Raw genomic sequence first — 17,050 nt, forward strand, 5'->3', positions numbered from 1 at the left:
ATAGCCAGATTCTGTGACTCCTTACAGCATCGTGCTTCTGCAGTTACTCTTTGATGGATGTCTGAAAATACTCCACAGTTCTACTGTTACACGGAGTCTGGTAGACTTAGTCCCGATTTACATCAGTGTAAAACTGAGAGCAAAATTTTACCCTGTAGGTTCTTTTTACTCCTTCTTAGATCCTAGGTAGGAGTCAAATGTTTGCAACATCAATAGGCCAGTAAATTTCATCATTAATCTTGGCTCGGCTATCCACAAATAGTTTAATATTTCTCGTGTTTATTTCGATTCAAAATATTTCCAGTAAACCTAAATTTAATAAACCTAAAGGGCTTTGGTGGATGAGGACCGTAAAATCAACGCACATATATCAACTGCCTTTATAAGAGGTACTTGCAGCTATATAATTTGTTACAAAGTAGAATTTAATTCTTGTTTTACAGTTGCATTTCAGTTCATGTCTAGATAAAAAAAAAGTTCTTTTTGTGTTTTCAACTAATTTACCTGATACATTTGTGCAATTTTATGAAATATAAATAATTTTGCAAAGCACTGCACTGACCGATGCAATGGTCTTAGATTTTTCAGCTGCATTTTAATGAGGCAAGAAGTGTGATTTTTGCCCAAATGGAATAAAATCAGATGATACGGTCAGAAAACCAGAAAAATAGCCTCACAGGAAAATCTTTCCCTTTTAGCAGAAGGGAAAGTGCAGGAACATGGTTTGTTACTTGCTCAGAGCTTCAGAGCCCATTTCACCGAGCAAGATGGTTACAGTGAACTCAGGATGGAGTTTGCAAAGGCTACAGCAATCTGCTGGCAGTCAGTTTAGCTTAAACAGTTGAATAAATTTTGTGGATATAGTTTGCTAATTTGGTGTCAAGGAAACCACAGAAAAATTGGATCCTAAAGTGGTGTAATTTAGTGCATCTCCTTTGACATCAATTGAGGTACACAGATTACCTCCTCTCAGGAGAATTTGTCCCAGAACAATTTCCCACTGAGTGGTTTTCATAGCAAGGGCCAATGAAAAACTAAAAATAGCATTGCTGAGGGAATAATTTGCATTAAAAGAAGCATCTAAGATAGTGAATTAAGAGACTGTCCGTTGGCTGTATTGCTTGTTTGATATTTAAAGGGAGTGGATTGACTAGGAGGCTTGTGGTGCTATTCAGGGAGGAAGCCACAGGGAAGGGCTTTGCATTCAGATTTTTAGTGCCATCTGTTGAGATGGGCCAACTTTAACAGAAGAAAAAAAAATGTTTTTTATATATAGTAGGTTTCTTTTTTTAACTTTTTTTAACAAATATCATGAGAGCGAATCTCCAGAGCCGGACACAGCCCTCCAAATCTCTAGAAACACCTTGGCAGCTGCGACAGAGATGCCATGGCCATTTTTTTTTACTTCTTCTCCCCAGTACATGGCTTCCAACAACTATTCTCCACTCCTCCAACAGGTTTTTTAACCTTTCTGCAGCAGTCAAGCTGCTCGTGGGGGCGGGTGTCGAGGCAAGCTGGGATGGCATAGTAGTGCAACAACCACAGGGAAGCTCCATGTAGAGTCACCTAAATGAGCAAGGATGAGTGAATAAACGATTTCTTTAAAATGAATTAACCAAATAAAAGGTTTAAAGGAATAAAACTATTTGGGGGTCAACCCACAAAAGTGTACTTTTCACTTCAAAGAAAGAGATGGGCTTAGGCCAAATGAATCCCTTCTTTGAGAAAAGTAGAGAGGTTTGTTTTGTCTACAAAATTTTTATGCTTAAATGCTGGCTAATTTCTGAAGAAAAAATTTCCAAAGAAAAAAAGATTACATTGGTTTTGTTGTCGTAGTTTCAACATTTCCACTTTCCTTCCATTCCCTTTTATTTTTTCCTTTCTTTTTCATTTGTTTTTCTATGGGTCAGCAGGGCTAGAGGGAGAGGAGTAAATTTGACCCCAGTTCTTCTAGAAATTTCCTCTAAAAATGTGACCTTTCCAGAAATTATTTGTGACTGCAAATGTGCAAAAGAACCTCAAAGAGTCTAGATTTTACTTTGGTCTTTCAGAGGCAGAATACAGTATCTCAAACCTTGTTTCTGATGTTTTCCCAAAAGCACACATCTTTCAAAACCAACGTGTAATTTTCTCAACTCAATATTTTGGTTCATATATCATTTGGGTAGCAAATATTATAATGTCAATGTACATTTTCTTCTACAAATTGTGGGATTCACTTAAGGAGTTCATGTAATTTATGTAACTTAAATCTCCAAAATATTCAACATCAAGTGTCTATTCAGTTCTAATATGTGCAGTTCACAATTGGCAGTGGGTTAGAAAATTAATAAATGAGACTTTTGATCAGAGAAAGGAAATAATACTGTCTAATTATCCAACAATTCAGGCAGCTCAAATAGTAAGTCTTTTACTGTACTTGTGTCTCTTGGTTGTCTGCTTGAGGATTCAGGGCCAAATTTCACCTTCTCTTGTATTTGTACCATTATCCAAAGAGGTCTGGAAGTAAAGCTTAATAGACCGTTTTAGAAGAAAGGATGCTTGGGTTTGTTTTTTTTTAATTTATCTCCAACATCATTAGTTGGTGTAATAATGTTCAGCTGTGAGTTAGCAACATATTTAGAGACAAACAGGAAGTACAAGCAGCTTAACCTTTGTAGCAGGTAGGAATTGATTAATCTGGTTAAATATTGTGAAGATTTCTAATCAAAGCAAAACAATGCAAGACTTTCTTCCAATGTTTACTTGCCTGCAGCAAGCCTAACTAGTGCTTCTCCTGCATCTCTCTGAAACAGAATCCTAATAGAAGAGCATTTTTTTCCTTTGCCAGGTATTTAAAACATAGTTTAAATGATTTCAAGTTTGAGCTTTCTGTTTGTGTGTCCCTATAAATGCTTAAAGCTGCTCTTGTCACAGAAAGTACGTGGCAAGAAAACCAGTGGGGATTACAATGTTTTGCTTTGTTATTTTTTGTTTGTATTGGGTTTTTTTGCAAGAGACACCCATATATAAGCAGTCATTCCCCAGACGTTGGTACTAGACTCCTCCAAATACGCCTGTTGAAGTATCAGATACGGTTAGGCACAAAAAATCCCCAAACCCTGAAGTTTGAATAAAATATTAAGATCATGTTAGATACATCCTTATTTTTCAGCACTCTCAGCCCTCTATAAAGCACATTTGCAGTGTTCCTCTGTGCTGTGCATACATCACTACTGCAGTACAGAAGCATTAAATTAATTTTTCCATCTTCCATCCTTTCTTAATCTGAAAATTGTACCAGCAACATGAAGGGTAAAACACATTCCCTATGAGCCCTGCAAGGCTTGTCCCTTTATCCGAAAGGTAAATTCTCGTAACTGCTCATGAATAGCACTTATTGCTATTATTATTGGTAAAGCCTGTGTGATCCTTTACAAACCATGGCCACAGAAAGTATCCTGGAAACCACGCACTTACCATTGAGGGCCAAACAAGATGATACCACTGAAGATGATCAGCCATGGAAACACCCAGCACTGCAAGAGCTGGGTTAGAAGTCCTCCTTCAAACCCCCTCTAAATTTCTAAGGAAAGCAACTACATCCCAGAGGACCCCAACATTGTATAATTAACTCTATGTAATCTAGAACTTCTTATAGGTGAACCACAACCACCTCTGGGATGGAAAAAGATCGAGTCTTTTAAAAGCATTTTTCCATTAAGTTTGAATAATTTCTTGGACATGTCACTGAGTAATTTTTAACCAGACCTCTCTGATTCTGTCCAAGCGAAGCTGTCAAGAACAATAAATACCTATTAGCTATTTTTGTGGTAGTGAATATTCTAAAAACATGCAAGGAAGAAAACAATACATACATTTCACAGCTAAGGAATCAAGTCCATCAAATCCACCAATTTCTCTCCCTTGGCTGGTAGATGTCTTTCCCAAGTGACAATGTGTTGTCATATTTTTAATCCACTTTCTTAAGGAAATGAGACTCTTGAGCTCACATTTTATGTTTCTTTTGTCCTCAGCTAACATTCACTAGAAATGTTAAACTCGCCAACAAATTGTGAACTCTCCATCTCCTCCATCATCAGAGATACTCAAAAACTGGACATGGTCTTGGGCACCCTGCTCTGGACTAGATGACTTCCAGAGGTGCCTTCTAGCCCCCACCATTCTCTGATTCTGCTAAAACTCTTTTTTTTTTCTTTTTTCCTTGCAATGAAGCTACCAAAAGAAGTGAAAGAAATACTAGGGGGACCAAAAAGAAAATTAAGCAAATGTCCAAACACTGAGTGCTTCTGAAGAGGTGATAGGGTTCATTAGTCACTCTGCAGTCAAAGTATGTGACATGGGTGTCCTTCCCTGATACTCCCATTCCAAGAGTCATTTCTTAATAATGAAAGAACAAGCGGTATGCTGTTTCCCAGCTTTATGCCAATCCCAGTCTATGGGATTTTCAGCTTGAAACATTGGCTCTCTTGCAACAGGTACAAAAATTTCACTGACTGCATTGAGTTGGGCTTTCTCTATGGCTGCTCAAACTTTTTCCACAGGATGACTTCATCAAATGAATGATAATAAGCTATTATCTGAGTCTCAAAGGATTCAGATAAAAAGCTTTAACACAGAAGCTTTTTTTTGCATGTAGTCCAGCCCTTTGAGGAGGGTGTCGGAACAGCCTCCCTGCTTGCAGAAAGGGAGAGACAAATTGATAGAAAAGATTTACACACCTAAAACACAGGCTTTGCATAACTTTTGTGCATTTGACCCCCAGAACTGGATCCAAAATCTAAGTGTCGTCACCACATTCATAGAAATCAGGCTTTAGGGGTTCTAGCTCTTCAGTCTGTAGCCCACAGCCTTGTTCTGAACAGAGGCAGGTGGAACTCTGTCCTCTGTACCAATGGCAGCTCTTCATTTTAACCATCAGGTTTTCAGTACAAAAAAACCCAAATATTTCTTGAAATAGTGACTGGCACTTAGGTTTCCTCCTTCCAACTGACTGTCCCAATCTCGAGACAGTCATTTTCTCTGCGCAGCTCAATAACACTTGATGTTTTTTGCACGGCTGCAAGAGAAAGAGGTGGGAGCAATTGAAATGAATCACAACTGTTTTCTACATTTCATTCCCTGAAATGTCTGTTTTGCACAGCACACCCGCACGGATATGGTACAATCAGTGCCTCTAAATGAGAAGTTGCGAGAGCCAGAGGAGCGTCCATCAGCTCGGCGCACTGCAGGCTGGCTCCACATGGCTGTTTCATCAAATGCAGCCAGAGCTGTACTTTAGCTTGTAGAGCAGAGCCACCACAGCCGGATTGTCCTTTCGCAGGGCAAGTTCAGTAAATCCATAATCAAAAGGATTTTGGTTGGTTTTAATTTTCCTAATCAGCTTAATTCCTGACAACAAAGTGAGACATAAGATTGTTTTAAATGGCAGAATTCCAAATAACAAACTTCAATTTAAGCATTAATGACAGCAACTTAGGATATTATCTGGGAATTATTTACTGGCTGAGAAAAGTTCCTGTTTTGAAACTGAGTTGAGCAAATTGCTATTTATAATTCCATCATTTCAGGCCAAGTCCTATAGAGCTTGTTCAGGAAAATTTCTAGGAGCTATGAGAATAATTTTGTATAAATATGCTCATCAATAGTTAATCTTTATGGACAATAACCTTTGGGGTTATTTTCTTTTTTTCAGTGCAATGCTTGTGAGCAAATGGCATCACCATAGCATACATCACCAGTTATTCATCTTTGTGCAAGCAAAAGAGAGTCACTTCTTTATGTTTCAAAACACAATGTAACATTTTTAAATTGCATCCCGAGATTTAAAATCTGCATCTGAAACCTGTTGTTTCAAATGTCTTATCTGTAAAATGATCTTAAAGCAATACTTACCTACTTTGTAATTTTCTGTTGTTTAGTTACTGCTGATTGTCCTTGTCTAAAATAGTTTCAACGGGCAAAATTCACCCCTGGGTAAACAGGCAGCAAGTGTAAGGATTAAGCACATTTAGCAATCTCTGCAGTCATTTCAATGTATACTCAAGAATCACAGAATGTTTGGGGTTGGAAGGGACCTCTGTGGGTCACCTAGTCCAACCCTCCTGCAGGGTCACCCAGAGCAGGCTGCACAGGACCTTGTCCAGGCGGGTCTTGAATATCTCCAGAGAAGGAGAATCCACAACCTCCCTGGGCAGCCTGTTCCAGGGCTCTGTCACCCTCAGAATGAAGAAGTTCTTTCTCATATTCAGACAGAAAAAGAAAGTGCAGTCTGCTTCTTAGATGTATCACGTCAGCTGCAGTAATATGCTGTGATGTGAAATACTCCATTTAATGCTAAATAAAATCTTCTTTGCACAAAGCATTCATACCTGCAGAAGTCTGAGTTAGAGTTTTCCTTAAAAGGCTCCCCCTTCTTTGTTACTCTGGGAATAAAGTAGACAGTTCAACTTTTGGTACATTCTACTTGGGTAGTGAGCAGCAACAGTGAAAAAAAGGAATATTAGCATTTAGTTTGGTGAGAAAACTTAATAGTTGAGCATTTTGGTAGTCTGCAAATGTCTTTCAAATCAGGGAATGGAATCTTGGTTCTATGAATATCCACAGCAAAACTTCTGTACTTCCCTGCTGATGCAGGGAAGGATCTCACCAAGAGATTTTTGAGTCCCTGTTTGAGTCAGAGCACCTCAGCACTTCGTCAAAGCAGCCCCTCAGTTTGAATTTTTTAATATATTCTTCTTCAAGGCGAGCAGCTTGAAATTTGTTTGTGGTTCTTCGGAGTCATCATTAGCAGCAACTTCTTAAGCACAGGAGTGAGTATTTTCTAAGAATACTTTCAGGCTTTGGTTGTTGTACAGTGAGTGCCCAACAGGTTCCCTTTTAGAGACCCCCATGATTTTATTCACTTGTCTAACACAATTTTTTTCTTCTCCTGCACTTGGTGTTTGTATTTGAAAAGCATTAATTCCAACTAGAAGACCAGCATACATAAGTGACTTCAAAGCTGTTATGCATAGAACACGTTCCAAGTGACCACAATTTTTATTTTCACTTTACTGCTCATTTATACAAATTAGCAGGCGCACTCTGCCTATCGCCTGGTCTTCTGCCAGTTCAAATAAGAAAGAAAAAGAAAAGGAAAACTGGAAAGCAAAATTCAGCCACTGTCCTAGGATATAATTGTCTGTTTATGAAAGTTAATTTTTTTCCACTGAGTCCAGCATTGGATAATCTCGGCTCTTTACATTTTCAGTTTGAGGAAACTCTGGGAAATTTCTGCCTCTGGGGGAAGATCTTTATGTTTCAAACCATGAATTCTTAGAAAACCCTTGTGAGTGCTGGTACACGTGTAACACTAGCCCCTCTGGGAGCTCAAGTCAATTCCGTGACCCATGTCTATAGGAGCTCCATTTCTCACAGCATTTCTCAGGACAGATTTGAATACACTGGGCAGGCAGATGAAGTCAGAGATTTCTATGGGGAGCTCCAATCCCAGAGCCCAGGGGTTCTCTCAGTCACATTTTTGCTAGAGACAATTAATGTTTAATATGCGATCCAGAAATTTTCTTTCCTGTTCCCGCTGAAGTGCTGCACATACTACCAGTAGTGGGCATTTTAAGGAAATAAACTTTCAAAAGGGACCTCTGTTTCCTTCTGGAGCAAGCACTTCTTACACAGCTGAGCTGTCTTGAAAAAAAAATCAGCACAGCATCTGACCCACAGCCTTACTTCACACAACCGAATATTGAGATGAATTTTACTGAGCAGAACTACCTATATAACATCATCATTAAGCTTTCATATTTCCTAATATGCCAAATGTCAGCTTTGTGGTTTTTGTAGGGAAACAAATAACCCAGATGTAAAATTACTACAGTTCTTTCAGGTTGCTACTCATCAGAGTGCTCCCAATTGTATTAGTTTCCACAAACAGAAGGCCCGCCTGACGCTTTGAGTTTTACGACTACAGGTTTGCAGGATAAAATTGTCAGCTGCTGAAGAAGATTCCATAGACATTATCCACACAGAGACTCAGAGTTTGTCTATATACCTCCGAAGAAATGTTGAGGTGTAGCAACTGTTATTCTTTATACCACTAAACTTAGTAATACAGTCAACTCTAAGAGACTAGAATAAGCCAGTCTTATGCAAAATAACACTTGGGAAAAAAGAATGAGGTAGGGAACAAGGTGTATTTATTTTTTTTTTTACGTGTAAATCAGGAAGTCTCTGAAACTCACAGGCACTGAAGAAATAGCTTGAGACAATTGAAACACATCTCTTCAGTAAGCCCCACTCCATAGGAAAGCTTCATGCTCTCTGAAGGGGCTAGAACTTCTTGCCAAGAAGGTATTTGGACATTAATTTTTTAAATTAATGCTCCAGGATATTCACACAAAGACACAGATATCGACTACTGTGTAGAATATATTTTTAATTGGAAGAGGCCACGCCAGCTGAGCTATAAAACAAGTACAAGCTGTTAGATATAATAATAGAGAAAAAAGACTGGGGGAAAAAAGTGAGTCATGGAAAAAAAAGAGAGAAAAATCTATTTAGTTAAAAGAGACTTCCCAGGACTCCTGAGCTAAGGTAATGGTAGAAAAACATGAAACTTATCATGACCATCACGAATGCTGTTCAGGGATGCAGGGATCTTGATACCATGGAAATGGCACTTGTATTCAGGATTATCTTACATGATTCACATATAAATGAAGATGCTTCAGATTTTGGAGCAGTAACGGCACATCAAAAACTGCAAGTGTTGTTTACAGTGCATGTACTTGCACTGTATAGGGCATTGGGGTATAGAGATGCAAGACATTAAAGTAATTTAATTTTTCTCTTTCAATCAGAAATGAGTGATGTAAGCTTAGCTCCTGACACATAGATAGGTGCCACTGACTTCAGCGTCAACCAGATGTCACTGCTCTGATGCTGATTTGAGGCAAATATAGCCAATATGTTTTCTGTAAAATTAAATCCCTTTATTTGCTTCTGTAAATAATTTTCTGTAAAATAAGTATCAGGGGCACTAATTTTTCTATTTGTTTTTTGTTTTATTCCTTTTGCCTCTGAGAAGCATGACCACATGTTCTTAACTGGAAGCACAGTCCCGACAAGACTGTTGAGAAGCCCGAACGACGCACTTTGTTAGCGCAGACAAGCGAGAGCTTACGGGTGGCAGGGACCCTGGCACTGCAAGGCTGACGGGACCCACTGGGTACTTTGCTGCTGCTGCAATGCAGAGCACTAGTTCAGGATTCCTCAACCTCACACCAGAGAGTTTCTATATATGAGACGTAGGTGCCTGGAAGGTGGTATTAAGAATACTAAATACTTAGTCTGTTGAGCCTCTTCCTCAAAGATCCGTTTAGACATCCTCTAAGATGAAGGGTGGATTTAAGGCAGAGAAGTTAAACAGTGAGGCCCATCGGCATTCACAGCTGGCACCAGGATTGCTCCTCACAAAGCTGGAAGAGCACTTGCTTCTTTGCTCATCAGTGTACTTGCTTAACACCTGATGCCTGCTGTTAGAAGACATTTCCCTGGAGTTATCATGCACTGGCCAGAAATTAGATGCTGCCTGCTCAGCACACCTTTTGGCCAGAGCACCCCTGTAAGAGGAGTATTCTACAGATTTGAATCCTTCAGGGCAGGATTCCACTTCCTCGGTGACTCCTCAAAATAGAGTTGGGAACTATCAATTTAAAAGAGCATTTATCCCTGCTCCCTTCTTTGAAACTGAAGTTGTGAGCACCTGCCCTCGGGACCAGATTCAGCTTCCAAACAGGAGCACCCATGGAGAGCAGGGGTTCAGCCGCATCCCCTTCCCTGAGCAGAGTTGCCGAGGTTGATGTAAAATGAAGCCCTTGTCTTTGGTGACAGACACATTAGCTGCAGGAACACGTCTCTGCCTTTTCACATAGGGGTATGCTGCCAGTCGTGGCACATCAGAAGCTGTAAGCTCCCAGGAACAGCAGTCTGAGATGCCCTTCAAAATACCGAGCCAAGTTATTCCCGCTTTCCAGTCAGTGTCCAAGTGTCTCGACATTCCTGGTGTTTGTCTTTCACTGTCTGACATGACCAGCACTACAAATCTAGGTATTGCAGCAGCTAGCTGCCCGGACTCTTTACTGGAACTTTCTCTAAAAACTCAGATGTTCAGCAGTGGTCACATCTGGAGCAGCAAATGAAATTTTGGATATAGATTAATTTTATATGCCAGCAGTTATAATAATGTAAATTTTAGATGTAAGAGCATCTAAGCCTTTCAGATGGTAAGCCCTAACTCCTTTTAGTACTGAAGTCAGGGAGACTGTTTAGCATTTCCATGAAAGCCCAAACACTGTGAGGCCTGGGCAGTCAGACCTAAAATGAGTCAGGTAATACACTTTTCCTCAAACAACACTGTTTTCAAAACTGGTAGAGAAAATGTCAAATTTTATCAGTGATCTTTTAGAACTATTTTCTGCTTTTAGTGTTAAATACATCCATTTTGTCTTTGCATTTATAGGCCTGCTTTCCTTCTCATATATTTAGGCTCCAGATAATTATTCTAATTAAAAATATGTACCAGCTAACAAATGCAATAGAAGTATTTTCTCTATTGAAAACCATGGATAATTACCTCCAGTTTCCATTACTTAGATGCCTCATGACATGTTTTTATTTTGCTTCTCTGATATTTTTTTCTTCCTGATAATGCAAATCTCACATATTGATTGAATTCTATAGTATTTTACCTGAACTCATGCTATTAGCCATAAAATGCACTGTTTTATTGTACTGCTTTGGGAAAAAAAAACACCCAGCCAGACTCTTTCTCCATTACATACTCAGGCAGCAATACTTTAATAGCAGAAAAACAAACAAAAATTTTTGCCAATCATTCTCCTCTGTGGGTAACAGCTCCCCATTTCATTGTAAAACTTGTGAAGTATTATTCAGAAAACTACAGCAAAAATAATTAAAAATTAGATCACCATACAAAAACTTATTCATTGAAAGTAATACTTCAAACTCAGTCAGAAGACTGGGTATCAAATGAAAAGATTAAAAAGCAAAATTATAAAAAGTCAAAAGTGTCTCCCTTCTAAAAATACCAGCGTCTCAAGGTACAAAAGCACGTACGTCAGAGAAAATAAGGGAGAGGCTCATAAGCAATCAGTGATCTTACAGGTCAATTACCACTTGCAGAACTACACATTATAAATCAAATATCTCTTCAAATCAAGGTGTACTAATGTACAAACTATATACTGTGTATGTGCTACTTACTAGTAGGTAAACTTTCAAACCAATTAACTTAAACTTTGTTTCCTGGACTTTTCTTTCCCTCACCTCTTTATATGATATATGTTGTCCTTATGGCATAACTTCAGCACAGGCCTTCCTAAATCCACTAATGAATGAAGATATCCATCCAAATAGCTCCTGAGAGTCTAGGTCTTGAGGCTCCCCAAATTTTACCTATAAATTTGAAAGAGAAGAATATTTAATATTAGTAAGTACAAGTAATCTAAACCATGTCCAGGATATTCATGAAATTAAAAGATCAAAAGACAAGTTAAATTCCTTCACTATTATTATTAATAATTAGCAAACTTAGAGCTGGGTAAAATCTCCATCAGGCTGAGATCCAAAACATCCCAAGTGGAACTGGCCCAAGAGGCTGTCATAGAATTACCTCAGTAACCTGGATTTCTGTATACCCAGTCTCTCCGGCTGGACTAGAGATCTCCAGCTAACGAGGAGAAAAATCAGGAAATCATGAAGCTTCCTGGCTCTGCAATTTGTTAGATGAATCCATTCATAAAAGGAAATGAGTATATCAGGGAAATTGTTTATATTCGACAGTGGGAACAGTAGCAGCACATTCAAGACAAAACGTTTCCTTTTCTGTCATTTTGCTTTGCAAACAAACAAAAATATACATAAGGAAGCAGACATTTTTAGAGAAAAAGTAATTCATGAAAGAGCCACCTTTCCCTGTTCTCTTCTTTGCTTCACCTGAAAAATGTGAACAGATGGAAAGTTTTAGAAGAAGACTTGAAAAATATCGGCATCATGTCTGCTCTGCTATAAAACAAGAGGTGAAAGGCAGTCGTACTACAAAGTTCAGTACGAGGAGAGGGATTTCTGCATTAGCTAAAATCACTTCCACATAGGTTCTGCAGCTCTAGGATAGGCAAGGATTTTTGATATTAAATCTGTTGCCAAGGTTTAATTCAAGAGGTTTGTCATCATTTTCAAAGATTCGTCCTTAATGGGAACAGTGAGTTAAAGAATGTAACTCTGCCTGCAACAGCTTTCTAAATGAGCAGAATAAATCTAGAGAACATGTTCCAAAGGCTTCATCAAAAAGTTTGAAAAGGCATCTTGTGCTGCTAAAAGTTCTTATCTTGGTTGTAATTGAGCACCACTCTGTAACTGGGGGATACAGCACTCCCAAAGCTGAACAGCAATGTAGCTGTATTTCAGTATCTCAGATTGCAACTGGAATATAGGGAAAGGTCTGGACAAGTGACTGTCGTTATCTAAACATGTTCACCTGGGCATCGTCTAACACCTTCTTGCGAGCACACCCTCTGCCTGGAAATCAGAAGCACAGTAAAAGAAACCACCCACATATATTCCAGTCACAAAAACTTTAACATTTACCAGTGACACCTGATTAATAGTTTTGCCTGTTGTGTTCCTAATTGCACCTCCTGGGTGCTCCAAGCCCTTGATCTCTGGCATTCCTTGCCACTCACCCATGGTGTACCATGAGTTAAACAGTAATGAGAGAGGCATTTCCTGGAGCGAATGACCATCTGTGAGGAGTTGATAGCCCACAGCTATACCACAGGCAGTTATCCCAAATTATTGTTCATTCCATAGAAGTGTCACATGCCAAGGTCATTATTGATTTTATAAGCAGAATATAAAATCATAAAGGTAGGCCTGTGGATTTTTGTTCTATGTGCAACACGATTTCCATGGCTACCTACAACACATTTCCAGATCAGATACTCCCCCAGGTAAGCTGGGCTACACCTTCCTAGTGCTGTTGAGATGATAGCCTGGTCTTTGATCACTCATCCTATTTTATATTTGCTTTACATTTTTGCTGATTTATAAATATGTAAAAAGATCTGCCTAGCAATAACATTATTCAGAAGAAAAAAAATCCATTCTAATGGAGAGAAATATATCGAACGCCTAACTTTCAAGAACAATGGGGAAGGGAGGGCAAAAAGCAGCTGGGTTAAAACTTAAGGAAAGTTCTAGCTACGTGGAAAATGAAATCCTCTTCAGATGCAAATAAGAGTCTTAGATGAGAGTTTCCAATACAAGAAAGGAAAGAAAAGACCCTCGCACAGCTATCTGCAGCACAGCACCACGCGTGTATTGCCTCCTAGCTGAATGTGCGCAGCTGGAGAGAAACCATGTCCGTACAGAAGGTGTATGGCAGCGTACACACACGCAGGAGGGCACATCCAGCCCTCACTGGGCATGACACAGCTCTGCAAGCAGGACCAGCCCCACAACACTAACTCCTTCTGAAGAGGACTTTTAGGTAAAATGGGTCCAATTCTTCCATACCCCATGCAAGAAGTGTCCCACCCAAAGGTTTTACAACAGAAATCTCCCCGCTTTTAAATTTGGTGAATACTTTTCAACCATTTCCACTCATTTAACTCAATTGTTGATTCTCTCATTTACACTATTTTATTCTTTGTTTCTTCTTGCTTTATCCCAATCCTTCAACCTCTTTTGAAGGCTTGGGACAGAGTTCCTTGTCCATGTGCTACATACAATTTGGCTTGCTATCCTATACTGAGGCATTTTTCCCATTTGTGAAGGCTGCAAGCAACACAAAGAAACCCTTGCACATTGTTACAATACTACTTTTAGTAAAACATTACTAATTTAATTTCCTTGGTTAAACATCTTGGTAATTTTCAATGTCTGTTCAGATAGGTCCCCAAAACTCTTCCTGGCTACATGTTCTGTGTAACATTTGCCTATCACAAAACTTCTCTATTTCTAATCTCTCCCCCTCATAAAAAAGGGGGGAAAAAAAGAAAGAAACACACCACTTAAAGCCATGTCCTAACCCCAGGGCCAGGAAATTATTCCAGTTTCAGGGATTAACACCACATTTCAGCAAATCTGTCCCTTTCCTTACAACCTCTTTGAGTGACTATTCTGCCAGAGAACACCGTTACCATAGCAGAGACCTCCTGAATTTCTATCACGCTCCAAGAACATTGTACTAAACGAGGAATCTACATGCTATGTTGTTAAAATTGCAGTGTGGAGCTTTTATCATTCCCTCTGGTGTGACCCTCTGACCCAAAAAACATTTTCTAGTGTATTGGACCTAGATGTGTTGCTTCTGTTCAGACAAAAAAATGATTGAGAAAATTAGGTGCTTCTCCAGTGCAAGAGTGGGTGAATCTAATAGGAACAAACAAGAACAGACAGTTTCTTTATCAGAAATCTTCTGCCTGTGGAGCTTCCTTTCTGCTCTGTTGTTTTTTAGATCTGTGCTGCCACTAACATCTCTACCTTGGTCTCCCTCCTACTCAAATAGCAGTAGCTAAATCAATGCCCTGAACTATAAGCTTGACACTAGAAAAAGCCCAAAGCCCAAGTAACAGCAGATTTGCAGCTGCCTACCAGCCAAAGACACGATTGCTGATAGGAACCAGAAAACATGCAGTTTTCCACAACACGTTTTCTATAACACATTGAAAACATTCAAAAGTTAAACTCAGTGAATTTATAAAGTTGCTGAACTTCTACTTTTCTTTCTGATATTTGGGCCAGATTTTCATTCAAAATATTCCACCATGGTTAGATGTGATTTTTTTTTTTCAGTTTCCACTATAAAGCATGTGAAAGCACGGGAACTTCTTGAACTTCTTTCTTCCTTTTTTTTTTTTTCCCAAGAAGTGTAGATTTCTTTTCATTGCATTTTAGTATGATATGTACCAATATGTTGCTATAAAGCTTCTTCATTTCATCACATCTTTTTGACAGCTGGGATAGATCCCCTTCATATTTCTGAATTAAATCCTGTAATAAAATAAAACTTCTTAATTTGGTATAGGAGCATAGCATTAAAGCAGAAATTGAACAGCAGTGAAAACAAGATAATTCAAATCAAAATTTTCATGTCACAAAAAGTTCACATTTCACAAAAGATAAGCATACATCAAGCACACAGATTTCCTTACAAGTATGAAGACATCAAAGACAAAAAAAAAGAAACGTCACTGTTAGAGAATTTTTTATTGTATCATCCAATGACACTACCTAATTCTGTTAAAAATGACAGAACTAGATAAGCACCATAAGGTCCTAATTTCCACCCGTGTTTGGCATAGTCTAGCCTTTTTGCATTTGAATTAAACACAGTTACTAGTTCTTAAGGAGGCAGAAACTGGGTCTTAGAAACTTAATTATTGAAATAAAATTTCTTAACCATGGTTCCTACGTAACATATACATTTTTGACAAATAAATATGCATTGAAGAAGCACACTATTGAGCTGTTCCAAGGGAGAAGGAAACTTATGGATTGAGCAGATGCCAACACTACCAAATGAAGCACATCATGAAGATACCCGGGACAGCAGAGATGAACATGTCCCCACCACAGAATGGGGAGTGCCTTCACTGGAAACAGCCCTATTCACAACTAGCACAACAGTGCTCTCAAGAGTTAGTTAACTTCTCTGTACTTGAGCTAAAAAGCCTACTGTGTTTGGCTCTGCTGACTCTTGGGCAGAAGTGGGCTCCCTACAGCCTGCTCAGTTACCTCTCCGTTGTGTCCTCCAACCCACATTGCTCTGCCACTAGCGTGGGCAGAATCATTTTAGATCAACCTATACTCCCAATTTAGTCACAATCACTATTTGGATGATGTTTCTTGAATGGTCTTTTGTCCCAAGTGACAAGTCATAGGATGAGCGAAAATGGCCTCAAGTTGCACCAGGGGAGGTTTAGATTGGGTATTGGGAAAAATTTCTTCACTGAAAGTGTCATCAAGCTCTGGAACAGGCTGCCCATGGAAGTGGTTGAGTCACCATCCCTGGAGGTATTTAAAAGAGGTGTAGATGTGGCACTTAGGGACATGGTTTAGTGGTGGACTTGGCAGTGTTAGGTTTACGGTTGGACTCGACGATCTTAAAGGTCTTTTCCAACCCAAATTATTCTATGATTATCTACGCTATTTTCCCTTCTGTCTGAGGGAGAGGAAGTTATTACAAATTCATATATGCTCTAAAAGTGCTATTATTCCAAATTGTTTATTATGGGCAACAGTGGGGCTACCTGTTCCTTATCCATTCCAGCCCATGTGCCTGTGAAGCAAAAGCAGGAGATGAAGAAACTCTGAAAAGCCTTTCCCATTCTGCAGCTTATGGCATGAGACACTGTCAGAGGGGAATAAAAGGCCACTTTCCCTTCAACGCTCCTGACCCGCTTCTCAGGACAGGACTCAGCACAAACTAAGCGGGTTACTCATCTTGTACCTCCAGCCCACAATACAGTTGTGATATCATTACCTTTAGTTCCTTGCAGAACTGTGACTCCTGGGGTGTTGCCTTGATTGTCTTGAGTTTAATAAGCCGCCTGCACTGAATAACATTTTCCAATTCTCTTTTTAAAACTAACAAAAGAGAAAGAAAATGAGAAATTTCGCTAGCATGCCATTGTGTCCAAAGGACTGCAAATGTCTAATCCAGGACACACGGAAAATTTAGGAGAATATGGATCTATAATATGTTCATCTAGGAATATTAACTTTCTGTTTTTAAATAGAAATCCTATATGAGGCATGGGTCTTATGGGAAAAAGTAGTATGTGATCACTTCACAAGCAACTGCAGAATAATGAAGAGGTCAATAGTATGGTTATGCAGCAGCCGTAAATTTGACCTTTCCTAGCTTTGAGCATTGGGATTAGCAATGAAAATACATTCTTCAAATGCACATTTTTGTGTAGAAAGTTCAGGGTTCCTTTAAAGATAAAAGAACAAAAATTCTACTCTA

The 17,050-nt window shown here is 39.0% G+C and overlaps 1 protein-coding gene across 1 annotated transcript in view; it reads right to left on the bottom strand.

Moving 5' to 3' along the window:
- Positions 1-10,835: 10,835 nt before the first annotated feature.
- The window catches only part of LOC104328857 (formin-I), a 42,205-nt gene continuing 35,990 nt past the window's right edge, over positions 10,836-17,050 (bottom strand). The window contains exons 15-17 of the mRNA XM_075438734.1: positions 16,565-16,668; positions 14,989-15,072; positions 10,836-11,475 (exon numbers count right to left, since the gene is read on the bottom strand). Of these exons, the coding sequence (XP_075294849.1) occupies positions 11,371-11,475; positions 14,989-15,072; positions 16,565-16,668 (293 nt within the window). The 3' untranslated portion in view covers positions 10,836-11,370. The remainder of the gene's footprint in view (positions 11,476-14,988; positions 15,073-16,564; positions 16,669-17,050) is intronic.

This window comes from Opisthocomus hoazin, chromosome 18 (assembly GCF_030867145.1).
Source record: "Opisthocomus hoazin isolate bOpiHoa1 chromosome 18, bOpiHoa1.hap1, whole genome shotgun sequence".
NCBI classification, from domain to species: Eukaryota; Metazoa; Chordata; class Aves; order Opisthocomiformes; family Opisthocomidae; genus Opisthocomus; species Opisthocomus hoazin.